At 38.1% G+C, this 14,660-nt stretch overlaps 1 protein-coding gene across 2 annotated transcripts in view; it reads left to right on the plus strand.

Moving 5' to 3' along the window:
* Window positions 1-13,952, plus strand: part of CACNB2 (calcium voltage-gated channel auxiliary subunit beta 2) — a 411,362-nt gene extending 397,410 nt beyond the window's left edge. For both annotated transcript variants that reach the window (XM_064284899.1, XM_064284900.1), the window contains 4 exons: window positions 6,013-6,164; window positions 7,961-8,056; window positions 10,081-10,266; window positions 11,399-13,952. In XM_064284899.1, the coding sequence (XP_064140969.1) occupies window positions 6,013-6,164; window positions 7,961-8,056; window positions 10,081-10,266; window positions 11,399-11,893 (929 nt within the window). In that variant the 3' untranslated portion in view covers window positions 11,894-13,952. The remainder of the gene's footprint in view (window positions 1-6,012; window positions 6,165-7,960; window positions 8,057-10,080; window positions 10,267-11,398) is intronic.
* Window positions 13,953-14,660: the final 708 nt, after the last annotated feature.

The raw sequence follows: 14,660 nt of genomic DNA on the forward strand, positions 1-14,660 counted from the left end.
GGGACCATGGTTTCAGGGGATATCTAGCTCAATTGGCATAGCATAGTTTATAAAGAAAATGTTCTACATCCTACTTTGGTTAGTAGCATCTGGAGTGTTAAAAGTTTGTGATACATCTACTGGTCCCACCCTGTCTGCAGCAAGGGAGAATAAAGAAAACCATAGACACAAGGGAAAGATAAATCCAAAAAACTGATGGACCACAACTACCGTAGCCTCCACCAGACTGAGTCCGGCACAACTAGATGGTGCCCGGCTACAACCACTGACTGCTCTGACAGGGATCACAATAGAGGGTCCTGGTCAGAGCTGGAGAAAAATGTAGAGCAAAATTCAAACTCACAAAAACAAGACCAGACTTACAGGTCTGAGAGAGACTGGAGAAAACCCGAGAGCCATGGCCCCCAGACATCTTTTTAACTCAGTACCGAAGTCACTGCTGAGGTTCAGCCAAAGATTAGTCAGGCTTATAAAACAAACAATAACACATGTAGTTATTACTAAATGGGCACAGCAGCCCAGGGGCAAGGATGAGAAGGCAGGAGGGGACAGGAAAGTTGGACAAATGGAAATGAAAGTAAGGTGGAGAAGGGGAGAGTGTTGACACATTGTGGGGTTGGCAACCAGTGTCACAAAACAATTTGTGTATTTTTCAATGAGACACTAATTTGCTCAGTAAACTTTCACCTGAAGAGCACACGTGCACACACACACACAAGATGACAGCCTAGAAAACCCTATTTGACAGTTGTACTCTGTCATATGAGGTCGCTATAAATTAAAAAAGTAACCACTTAGGATAATAGCACCAGGGACTTTAGAACTGAATGGTGAACCTGAGAGATCATCTAGTTCAGTGGTTCTCAAAATGTGGCCCCCGGGTTAACAGCATCAATATCAGGGGGGCATTCATCAGGAATAAAAATTCTCAGCCCCTTCACCTATCAAATTAGAAGCTCTGGAGGTGGGGCCCTACAGTCTGTGTTTTAACAGCCCCACCAGGTAATTCTACTGCATGCCAAAGTTTGAAGAACTGCTGATGTAGTTCAAGCCCATCTTTGTACAGGAAGGAATCTGAGAAGCACAGGAAGCGAAATGACCTGTGTAGTAGGTGAGGCACCTGGTAAGGTATAAAGCCAGTACTAGCAAACAGTTAGTTTGCTGTCCAGGATTTTTCTATTGAACAGTGTACCTCACAGTGATAGATTGCATTTAGTTTATCATCTGCCTTCTCTTGGGAAGTGGGAAAGCAAGTAATTTATGAAAAGGGAAGGACTGATGAAAGAAGGCTATCATATCTTCTATAGGAATTTGTACATGGTAGAACACAACACAGAAAGACTGATCCTGTCCAGTGAAGACAGCCTCTACTTCCAGCAATGCTTTGTATTCTCACGGGAATAGTCTTGTGAATAAATGTGGCATTTATGAACTAGCTGATCTTTTTAATCTTACTTCTTCCCTCCTTTTGATCTATCCATTACCCAGGGTAGCTGTATGTCTTGAGAAGGTATTGGTTATCTCTCCTTAAGGCTGTATTTACTAGTCTGTTGCATTAGGATTCTTGGAGGCTACTTTACCACCTTTAAAAATATCTTATATTTTTCCTCATAACTTAAGAAGTGTAAAATATTTGTATATGTGAGAACAAACTAGGATATAAATAGATAAGTGTACACACACATATATTAATATATATTAATAGAAATAATTTCTGGATAAGTAATAATATACTGTAATGAATGGACTTTTTCATGTTTATCTGTTTTCTAGATTTTAAACAATGAACACGTATTAAATTTATAATCAGTAAAAAAAATTACAGTGTTCAAACCTTTAAAAACCAAGGAGTTAAAGTTTGGGATTCTGTGACTGTGTGAGTAGTTGTTACTAACAGAGTAGGTAGATGAGAAGTTTTTTCATCACATTTCTTAATACTGATAATATAGGTTAGAACTTTATTGGTGGTGGCCAGTGGCCATGAAAACATTTACAGGGCACAAAGAAGAAGTAATAATTGGAATAAAAATTTAAAGGTCAACATAGAGAAGAATTAGAGTGGATAATAATTAGCAATACTTCAGAGCATTTTTATGGAAGGGATTATCACAATATCATTTTTTATAAACTTTTAAAAAATTCAAATATATATGAAAGCAAAGAGTATTTCAAGGAACTCGAAGTTTATAAACAATATTGAACTCGTGGCCAATCTTGTTTCATATAGAGCCCTCCCTTTCTTTACCCAAACATTCCTGGATTATTTTGAAATCCCAGACATCATATTATTTCATGTGTAAATATTTAAGTCTGGATTTCTAAACAGTAGATACTCTTTCTTTTTAAACCATAACCATAACATTATCATTCCTTAGTGATACTAACTATAAAACAAAAAATTAACTATACTTAATATTATTAAATTCCCATTCAGCAATGTATAATTTCCTCATTGCCTGTTTATAAAATGTTTATTTATGTATTATACATAAATAAATACATATTTTACCACTTGCTTAATCAAGACCTAAATAATGTCCATACATTGTGATTGGTTCACATGTCCCTTAAGTTCCTCTTAATCTATAGATTTTCTATATGTATTGTTTTTTCCTTGTAACGTTTTGCTTGAAGCAACTGGATCACTTATTCTGTACGGTCCCCAGTCTGAACTTTGCTAACTGCATTACAGTGGTATAGTTTACACCACTCCGTTCCTTGTGTTTCTTATAAACTAGTAGATCCAGAAGCTTGATCAGATTTAAATTTGATTTTCCTTTTTTTTGGCAAGACTATATCAGGGGTGGTATGCGACCAATTGTTATTTTAAAGCCAGTATCTCAAGTACTGTATTTTTATGCAAATAATGTGTGCCTCCCATGTTTGTCAATTGTGCCTTCCGCCCCATGAGGTATTTTCATAAGTGCTGCCATGCCAATTTTCTTTATATGCTGCTATAAAAAAATTAGCATAGCACACTCATGAAAATACCTCAAGGCACAAGGGCCTGGTTGGCCAGCAAATGTAGAAGGGATATGTTATTTGCATAAAAAATATGGTAGTTTGGGCTCTCATTTTTTTAAAGGTATCCAGCTAGAGAAAAGAACTCTAGTAACTTATATTGTGAGGTAGATGATTAATGATATACTGGTTAAAATTATCTCCAGGAATCTTTTCTCAAATAATACACTAGTTAAAATTTTCTCAACTAACATACTAGTTAAAATTATCTCCAGGAATCTTCTGGCATGGATCCAAATGCCTACGAGGAACTAAAAGGTATTCTGCAGGTCCAAAGGAGTGCTAGTAGCACAACGGTTAAGCGCTTGGCTGCTAACCGAAAAGTTGGCAGTTAGAACCCACCGATCAACTCTGTGGGAAAGAGACCTGGTGGTCTGCTTCCATAATGATTACAGCCTAGATAACTCAATGCAGAGTTCTGTTCTATCACATGGGGTTGCTATGAGTTGAAAATGCCTCCATGGCAGTTAAAAGCACCAACAAGTCCAAGTTTGCTGGCCTAAGGGAGCCTCATAGAATTGGCCCTCCATGATTGCGGTGACAACTTTAAGCTGTACAATATGCTTTATACACTTGTGCCACCTAGTACAGTAGCCTTAGCACATATGCCTATTTAAATTTAAATTATTACAATTAAATTGAAATTTAATTGCTCATTCACACTAGCTACATTTCAAGCTACATTACAACCAGAATCCTCCCAGAAGCAAGGATGGCAATACTACATCTCACGTACATTGGACATGTTATCAGGAGGGATCAGTCCCTGGAGAAGGACATCATGCATGGTAGAGGGTCAACGAAAAAGAGGAAGACCTTCGATGAGATGGATTGACACAGTGGCTGCAACAATAGACTCAAGCATAATAACGACTGTGAGGATGGCACAAGACAAGGCAGTGTTTTGTTCTGTTGTACAAAGGGTCGCAATGAGTTGGAACCGACTCAATGGCACCTCACAACAACAACAGACATTTCAAGTACTCAAGTCACATGTGCTTGGAGGCTGCTAGCAGCATAGATATAGAATGTTCTGTCATCACAGAAAGTTTTACTTGTCAGTACTGTTTAAAAAAAAAACAAGCCCCTGGACACTCTGCTAACCCAGAATTGAAACCACTCCCAAAGCCCACTCTTCAGACAAAGATTATTCTTGTTAGGTGCCCTTGAGTCAGTTCCCGGTTCTAATTCTTAGCAACCCTGTGTACAACATAACGAAACACTGCCCAGTCCTGCAACGTCCTCACAGTCATTATTATACTTGAGCCCATTGTTGCAGCCCCTGTGTCAGTCTATCTCATTGAGGGTCTTCCTCTTTTTCACTGACCCCCTACTTTACCAAGCACGTTGTCCTTCTCCAGGGACTGATGCCTCCTGATAACATGTCCAAAGTATGTGAGACGCAGTCTTGCCATCTGTGCTTCTAAGAAGCATTCTGGCTGTACTTCTTCCAAGATAGATTTGTTCCTTCTTTTGGCAGTCCACGTTATATTCAGTATTCTTCGCCAACACTGTAACTCAAAGGTGTCAATTCTTCCTCGTCTTCTTATTCATTGTGCAGCTTTCGCATGCATATGAGGGATTGAAAGCACCATGGCCTCGGTCAGGCGCATCTTAGTCCTCAAGGTGACAATGATTAGACAGGCCTGTAAAACAAACAATAACACTTGAGGAACATGCTTCTTAGTTCAATCAAATATACGAGATCAAATGGGCAACTCCTGCCCAAAAGCAAGACAAGAAGGCAGGAAGGGACAGGAATTGGACAAATGGACACAGGGAACCTGGGGTGGAAAGGGGGAGTGTGCTGTCACATTGTAGGTATTGCAGCCAATGGCACAAAACAATATGTGTATAAATTTTTGAGTGAGCAATTAACTTGAGCCGTAAACTTTCACCTAAACCACAATTAAAAAAAAAAAAAAACACCAAACCCGTTGCCATTGAGTCGATTCTGGCTCCTAGTGACCCTGTAGGACAGAGTAGAACTGCCTGTTAGGGTTTCCAAGGAGCACCTGATGAATTTGAGCTGCAGACCTTTTTGTTAGCAGTGGAGCTCTTAACCACTGTGCCACCAGGGCTCCACCAGTATTGTTTTCAAACCTTTAAAAAAAGATCAAAGAGAAGTAGCTGAACTAGACATAATTTTCATGTAGTCTAAGTATATTTTCAGATGTTTGTTGACAAGTTTTCTGTAAATGTTATAGTTTGGATTTCTGTAGTGCTGCCTCTGGTAGACATCTGCCCTTTCAAAACGAATGTTGCAGGACTACTCCTTTGTTGGTAGAAACTATGAGAAGTGTGTCTTGAGACAAGTTTGTTACAGGCACCCATAATGTCCCTCCTTTTTTATATTTCAGCTTGCTAATAAACAGATCTAGACTCTATCATGTTGAGACAGCAGACTAGTAGGTGACACATAAACACAGGAAAGCTGGGAACAGTTGCTAGGGTGAATGGTCAGAAACAAACACATGAAGGCTATCTCCTGTATTTCTTATTTTATAATGTTTCTATGAAATGATTTCATAAGGTTTTATAGCACAAAACATAAGTCAGCAGAGAAAGCCAAGAAATTTGACTGTCGTGGACACAGAGTGTTCTACTGGAAATAAATTTTATAGCTGGTTGAAAGAGCAATTGCCCAAATCCTGAAGGTGTTGTAAAGAAATAACCCTTTCCAAAGGATACCAAAGCCCATTGTCATCGAGTCAGTTCAATTCCAACTGTAGTGACCCTATAGGGTTTCCAAGGAATGGCTGGTAGATTCAAACTGCCGATCTTTTGGTTAGCAGCCAAGCTCTTAACCACTGCACCACGAGGAATCTTTCCAATGGATACCTTTTATCAACTCTATTGCCTGTAAACATTAACATAATGGTTGAGCTGCCTACCTTCTTGTTGTGGAAAGAGTGCACTATTTTACTTCATCTTAATTTGGTCTAAAAATATTGTACTTTAAGTAATTGAACTCTGTTTAACCCTTTACAGCGGAAGTGCAGAGTGAAATCGAAAGGATTTTTGAGCTTGCAAGAACATTACAACTGGTAGTCCTTGATGCAGACACTATTAATCACCCAGCTCAACTCAGTAAAACCTCTTTGGCCCCTATTATAGTATATGTGAAGATTTCTTCTCCTAAGGTAAGTAGCCTTGCTACTGTTTGCTCTGTAATCAAACTTTACTAACATGTGTTTTATGTTCTGCTTTCCAATTATAGTAGGCCACATCCTTATGGTGGATGTAAAGAGTTTAAGGAGACACACGTTAGTCAAGAATTTTTGAGGTTAATATACTCAAAGCATGATTATTAGTTTCGTGGCTTGGAAGAGTGATTCTCAAAGTGTAAGCCACAGATCCCTGGGGGTTCCCTGAGACATTTTCAGAGAGTCATGACACCAAAATTATTAACATAATGCTACGAAGACACTATTCACCTATTTCACCATTTTGACACTTTATTGATGGTGCAAAAGCCATGGTGGGTAAACCTGTTGTCGTCTAAGCATGAATCAAGACAATGGTACCAAATAGAACTAGCAGTTATTATATTCTTCACTACCATGCACTCAAAAAAAAAAAAAAAAGCCAATTTTACTGGAGAATATGCTGATGAAGTAGTAAAAATTATTCATTTTATTACACTTTGATTCTTAAGTACAGGTCTTTTTAATATTCTGAGTAACAAAACAGGAAATGCACATTGAAGTGTTTCTGTTGCATATCAAAGTAAGGTAGTTGTCTCAAAGACAAGCACTTGTGTGATTATTCGAGTTGTGAACTGAACTAGCCACCTTGTCTTGTGGAATACTATTTTTATTTGAATGAACAACTGACAGGCCATGGTTATTTAGACTTGCGTATTTGGCAGATATTTTTGTGAACAAAGTGAGGCTATCACTTCAAGGAAAACAACTAACAGCTTTTGTTGCCAATGATAAAATTCAAGCTTTCAGGCAAAAATTATAATTTTAGAAAACTTGAATCTGCCTCTATGAGCTTGGCAGCTTCCCAGTAGTTAAATACTGATGGGCTGATGATGTCAATGAATGTGATGTTTTAATATTGTATAATGTGTGAAGATTCAGAAATATGAAAAACTTAGTGAACCATTATTTTCCAAATTATCAATGAATGATATTACAAATCAAGCATGATAAAAAAAAGTCCATTCAAAGTTCAAGATAGACTGGTGGAATTTAATGTAACAGTAAAAAAAAAAAAAAAAAAAAGTTCATTGATAAATGGTTTCAGATTCTGCATGGCAGCTAGCCTTTAAGCAATTAGCACTTGTTGAGTTTTGCTGTAGTATCAAAGAAGAATATTCACAATTATCTGAAAAGGCTATTAAAATAATCCTCCTTTTCTCAGTTACTTATCTATAGGAGGCTGGATTTTCTTAACATATTTCAACCAAAACAATAAAGCGGATTGAATGCAGAAACAGGAGAATCCAGTTGTCTTCTACAGCCAGACAGTAGAGATATTTGCAAAAATTTGCCTATTTTTATAAAAATAAGTAACTTATGTTAACATGTAAAAGGTATATTGCTTTTTTAAATGAATTAAATATTTTAAGTCTGTTTTAATTTCTAATAAAAAATTAATTTCTAATGTAAATATTAAATATAATTCACATAAATTAATTTTTTTTAAGTGTAAATGGGCCCTGAGACAAAAAGTTTGAGAACTGCTAGCTTAGCAAAGAGAAAAAACTCAGAAAAAGTTCCATGTTGGTTATCTTTTTTTAAAACTTGCAACTGAGGTTTATGTTAGCATGTTAATTTTTCAGATAATCTCATACATTATATTTATAACTCAGTCTATTATAAGCCATGTGTGCTCTGTATAAAAAGGCCCCAGAGAAAGGAGTGAATAATGTACCTTGTAGTTTCCTGAGCGCAGATCTTCCTCTGTTAAAAACTTGTATCTTTTACAGGTGTTACAAAGGTTAATAAAATCTCGAGGGAAATCTCAAGCTAAACACCTCAATGTCCAGATGGTAGCAGCTGATAAACTGGCTCAGTGTCCTCCAGTAAGTTATCACTAAGTATGATATAATCCAGTTGGAAGAGATCAGACCTAGCATTATATTAAAAATAAAACAAACACACAAAAAAAACCCAACAGGTTAAATGGCTGTCTTGGAAAAGAATCTTGGCCACTTAACAGTGATATTATTAATTTCAAAGAAGTGAACTGTCTTACTTCCCACAACCATCACATAGGTTTCCAGTACATGAGCAGTCCAGATAATGATCATGGCTTACAAAAAGCTCCAGGGCATTTTATGGTGACACCACTTTGTTAATATCTAACACCTAGTTAATATCTTGGGTCCCTGGATGATAAAAACAGTTAAGTGCTCAAGTACTTAAAGATCGAGGGTTCAAACGCCCCCAGAGATGCCTCAGAAGAAAGGCCTGGCAGCTCGCTTCTGAAAGGTCACAGCCTTGAAAACCCTATGGAGTGCAGTTCTACTCTACAACACATGGGGTTGACATGAATTGGCATTAACTCAACGGCAACTTGTTTGGGTTTTTGTTTTTTTTTTTTTTTTAGTTAGAATCATATATGAAATGAAATTGTGGCTTCAAAATTTGGTTTGTAAGATGGATCTATCTGAGGTTGGATAATTAATTATTCATGTCTAATCATTGGAAGCAAGTTAACCTACGCTCAAAACTTGAGAAATTGATTTTGAGAATGTGTAAAAACAAATGTCTGAACAATAAGATACCCAGATTCTGAATTCTGTACACATTCTTCTAATCCATGCTTTATATACCGTGCCTTTGCATACCTTGCGTTTGAACTTCATATCTCTTGTAAGTGCTTTTTTTTTTTTTAAGTGAAGATGTTTCAGAAGATATGAGTTAGATATTCATTTTTTGATTGCTTGGTGCATGTTAATATTTATGATAAACAATTTTTAAAAAATCTGTCAAAGGGACTGACTTTTTTTCTTTTCTAATGAACTACACCCACTTCTAACTTATCAACATGGTTAGGTTTCAAACACCAGGCCATTATGTGAAAATTGGTATTATGAGAAAATTGGTGTTATGCGAAAATGGAGAATGACCACATCAGTTCACAAAATGGAAGATGACTGCATCATTATATAACTGCCAAACCACTGAGAATCATGGCCCAGCCAAATGGTCACGTAACGTTAGCCATCACAGCCAGGGTTACTCTCAGCTCCCACCTCAATATTCATTACTGACAGACGTATGTCATTATTGCATAAAATAGTTGGATAGTAGATTTTTTTACTATTGTTATAAATGTGAAATGTCAGATGAGATAGTAAGTGAGGAGTAGGTGTATTGTGGAATTTGGACCATGTAAAACCATCAGTGGTTTCAGTTCCTTCCTCCAAATTTTATGTCCTAATCTTGCTTCATTAATTTGCAAGATAAAGCTTTTCACCGTCTCCATATCCAGAACAGAGTCCCTGTGTGGTGCAAATGGTTAACACACTTGGCTTCTAACCAAAAGGTTGGCAGTTCTAGTCCACCCAGAGGCTTCTCATAAGAAAGGCCTGGTGATCTACTTCCAAAAAATAAGCCACTGAAAACCCTATGGAGCACAGTTATACTCTGACACAAACAAGGTCGCCATGAGCTGAAATCAAATTAATGGCAACTGGTTGGTTATGTCCAGAATAGGCTTCTTTCTAAACTTTAGATTCTTACTTTCTTTTTTACATCTCTTTTCTACCATAGTATCATTTCTTTTCTTCATTGTTGACAGATAACTTTTCTGTAATATCATGTACATAACAACTATTATTATACCTGTTCACTTTATAGTTACTTTGATCAGTTAAGTACTGAGTGTTCTAAACAATGATTTGAGATGGACACTTATAATCTGATTAAATAGGACAGATAGTAAGCCAGCAAAAAAGGAGGAAGTAGGAGCATATACGTAAGAGCAAACATATAGCTCATGAGTACCTCCATCTCTTCTTCCCTCCCTCCTTTTCCTGATATTAGAGGTAAGAGAGAAAGTCAGTCCTGAGCTGTTGTAATGAAATGCTTACCTCTACAGGAATTGTTTGATGTTATCTTGGATGAGAACCAGCTCGAGGATGCCTGTGAGCACCTTGCCGACTATCTGGAGGCCTACTGGAAGGCCACCCATCCTCCCAGCAGCAATCTCCCCAATCCTCTCCTTAGCCGTACTTTAGCCACTTCAACTCTGCCTATTAGCCCCACCCGAGCCTCTAATTCACAGGTAAGGGCAAGTTCTTTTTTCACCATTTCCATAGAGATGTTAGGCTGCTTGAAGTCACGCCACTGGAATCTAGGCCCCGAGGCGGGGCTTCATAGCCATGCCATATATCCTCTCAGTGCTTGTTCCAGTCTACTAGCTCTGTCCACGTTAGAACATTAAGAGCCATTCAACCAACTTAAGTCTGAGCTGTGTTCCTGTAAGAAGCTATGAACATATACAGACTAAAACTCACTGAATACATGTTCTTTAAGACAGGGAGAGGAAGCTTCTTATAGACAGCGGCACAGACTCTAGAATCAGAATGCCCAGGTTCAAAACCAGGTTCCACCTCTTACCGGTGCATCACCCTGAGCAAGTTCCTTTACTACTCAGCTGCCTCAGGAATAGTAATGGCAATCGACCTCATGGGGCTGTTATATTAACTGAGTTAATACATGTAGAAGTCTTAGGACAGTGCCTAAACCAAACCGAAACCCAGGGCTGTCCCGTCAACTCCGACTCATAAGCAACTCTATAGGACAGAGTAGAACTGCCCCATAGAGTTTCCAAGGAGCACCTGGCAGATTTGAACTGCTGACCCTTTGGTTAGCAGCCGTAGCACTTAACCACTACGCCACCAGGGTTTCCATGACAGTGCGTGTCCCATACTAAGTGTCACTGAAGCATTGGATATTTTTATCGTATTTATTTATTTATTTTTCCTGAATCGTTATCTTAAGCCAAAGTCAACCTCCTAATGATTCTAAATCGCCCCATGTGTATTCAGGCAGAGGTACTTAAGTGGTCACCAGTGTGTAGAAAAACCTCAGAGACTGGCATCTGTATCTGAACCACGGAGAACATATAAAAGAATGTCCTCCTTCCTTCGTTTATTTAACAACGACAACAAAATCATTACTATGTGTACTGTTCTAGGTACTTAAAATTAACATAAAATCCAATTTAATGTAGTATAAACTTTATAAATGCCCCTGGGCAGTAGCAAAGGAATTAAGTAACTGAACTAGGTTAGATTTCATTTCAGCATTTTAGATACTTGAAAGGACTAAACTTGAATGGATTTGTTTGTGGTAAGTTAATCCCCTATACTATGGGCTTGGTTAACGCCTGTGTCTTCTCCCTTCCCTGCTAGGGTTCTCAAGGTGACCATAGGACTGAGCGGTCTGCTCTTGCCCGTTCTACTTCCCAAGCTGAAGAAGAGCCCTGCCTGGAACCAGTCAAGAAATCCCAGCATCGTTCTTCCTCCTCAGCCCAACACCACAGCCATCGCAGTGGTACAAGTCGAGGCCTCTCCAGGCAAGAGACTTTTGACTCGGAAACTCAGGAGAGTCGAGACTCTGCCTATGTAGAGCCCAAGGAAGATTATTCGCACGAACACTCGGACCACTATGCCCCACACCGCGACCATAACCACCGAGATGAGCCTCACGCGAGCAGTGATCACAGACACAGGGAATCTTGGCACCGCCCCAGGGACATAGATCGAGAGCAGGACCACAACGAGTGCAACAAACAAAGAAGCCGTCATAAATCAAAGGATCGTTATTGTGACAAGGATGGAGAAGTAATATCCAAAAAACGGAACGAGGCTGGGGAGTGGAACAGGGATGTTTACATCCGCCAGTGACTTTTGCCCTTTTGTGTTTTTTTTGAAGTCTTGTATAACAGCACCCCCAGACAAAATCTTTGGGGGCTGCATTACAATCATACGTGATCTGTCTTGTATATTTTGTATTGCTGTTGCTTGAATAGCAATAGCATGAAATAGAGTATTAATATACTTTTTCTTTTGTAAGTGCTCTATGAATTAGCCTGGTACAGCTGCAGTCCTCCAGTTGTATATTGGACTTTTAAAAAACTGTTTTGGGTAGCTGCCACTTGAACAAAATCTGTTGTCATCCAGGTGGTATTGGTGTTTTCAGAAGCATAGTTGATGTTTTCAGAAATGTAGTTGACATATCCAGCAAGCCAGAATCAGCACAGATAAAAAGTGGAATTTGCTTCTCCAGATTTTTAATATGTAGGAACCTGATTTGCATATCCATTCATTCATGGACCACTGTCTCTTGCTTGTACCTCTGGCTGACTAAATTTGGGGACAGATTCAGTCTTGCCTTACACAAAGGGGATCATAAAGTTAGAATCTATTTTTTATGTACTAGTACTGTGTACTGTATAGTTTGTAAATGTTATTTCTGCAAACACCTTCTTATTATAATTATATATATAATATATATATATATATCAGTTTGATCACACTATTTTAGAGTCTTAATGCCAAGTCAGCAGATTTGCTTTATGAATTACAGGGACTAGAAATGCCCACATTCAGGAAATTTGTAATAACATTGTCTAGACACCGTTCCTCATTGTAGTAGCAAGTGTGTACATACTGTAAATACGTGTGATTGTTTGACTTGAAAAGGTTTGATTTCCGAATGTTATATCATCCTTGTAAGTTCATAATTTTGACCATAAATTATGGTAAATATAACCAAACTCCAGAAATTGTTCTAATCCATACAGTTGACACTGATTGTGACAAACACATTCTTAGTAGCGAGTGTCTGTATAGTCACAGCACTGGAGTTTACGAGCCGGAACTCTTTGTATGCACGTGTGTGTGTCTGTATGTACGAGTGTGCACAGATGACTGGTTGAGGCAAATCTGACTGCTGAAGACTAATGAAGAAAAGAGACTGACACCTAAACTCTGCCTAGCTGGCTTGTTATTTAATTGTGCTATATGTTGCTTTAATGATCCATTGAGCAGTCAGGGAATGTGAGGAAGTTTGCTGCCAAAGGTAACTAGGAAAGCCCATCTGCTGGCTCCTTGTCTTTGCTCCTAGAGAGGAAAGATACAGGCGGCTTTTACTGTGTTTCACTGGAAATGTACAATCTGTGTGTTACAGTATTTGTTTTAGTAAGAAACGTTTACATAGCTTGTGGAATTATTTCGTGGGAAAATAAATTTTTATAACTTCTCCCACTTTATTTTCTAACCTTGCCTATCGTTCCTGTTGTTTACCTCCCAGTTACTGATCACCCCACCCCCCTCCCCCCACAACCCCGCCAACTCCAACAATCGTCACAACCCAGAAGTGCTTCTTATAACCAAAGTTTCTGTTCTTCAGAGGTAATCAGGGCAAAATGAGGTGACAAAGTGAATAAAATGTCAAGAGTATTTCCCTGTATCAGACATCTGCTCTGAAGGGGAACTCAGAAGGTACTGTCTCCTTGCCTCAATTACACTGCTGTAACGACGCTCACAATGTTGTCAACCGTGTTAAGGCTAAAAACGCTCCATGTCGTTCAGTGTACACTTTGTCCAGCAATCACTGGATAGGGAAAACAGTATTAGGTGGGCGAGCACCTAGCACTTGAAGCTTGTCCTGGGAAAATGCCTATCTATAATTGCCTAACTTCAGATTTGTACATTAACTTACTTAACAAAATAATCATCTATTTTTTGGTTTTGTTTCCTTGATTATTCCAGATTTTTGCCAAACATTCTTGGACCTTTTTAAGTGTTTTACATTTTAACTCTTTATTTCCTCAACCCCCAAGAAAACTCACACTTTTTTTTAAAATGATTTGAGTGGTGTTTTCACAGCTAATATGAACATTTCCCCCTCGTCATCTATTAATTAGCTCTGTATCATTTATATAAATTTTTATTGAATATAAAAAAAGTCATAGTATGTTCATTTTTGACACTAACTTTCACATCATTGGGAAACCATATCCCCATTAAAATTGCTTTTATATTACTGATACTTTCCAGTGCAGTAAGATGTTGGTCACCAGCCCTATCATTTCATTCATATTTTACTCCGAATTAGTGACTTTTGAATATTTGAATTTGTGAAGTGTAACTGGTATTTATCTTGCTGCTATCATTAAAGGGCAGTGCTGATTCCATCCTTTTTTTGTGCCTGAATTAATAGTTTCGGAATCGACTCGAGGGCACTGGGTTTTTTTTGGAGGGTTCACTTCACTATGGAGCATGTTAGTCCCATTCAGAGTATTCCTCAAAAAACTACATTGCAGGATTTGACATAAAAGCAACTATACGTAAAAACTGTATTGTGGCTATATGACTAGTGTAGTAGCAAATGAAATTCCAAGAACAATGGGGTATTTACTGACTTACGGGATGTAAAATTATAGTCTTTTCACACAGCAAAGGTTTAATCTTTTGTAGAATCATTTTTGTAGTCAACCTAGAAAATGCTGGAAATGCACCTTTTTTTTTTTGGTCAACCCATTCCAGTTTTTCCTACGCTTCTTCTGTAACTGCTCACTTAAGCTACTGTTACAAAAAGGGTGCTGCTAAATGTAGGACATCTTAGTCATATTGTACTTTGGGATAATGCCACATGTTAACAGGTATG

The sequence above is a fragment of the Loxodonta africana genome, chromosome 4 (genome assembly GCF_030014295.1).
Source record: "Loxodonta africana isolate mLoxAfr1 chromosome 4, mLoxAfr1.hap2, whole genome shotgun sequence".
NCBI lineage: Eukaryota > Metazoa > Chordata > Mammalia > Proboscidea > Elephantidae > Loxodonta > Loxodonta africana.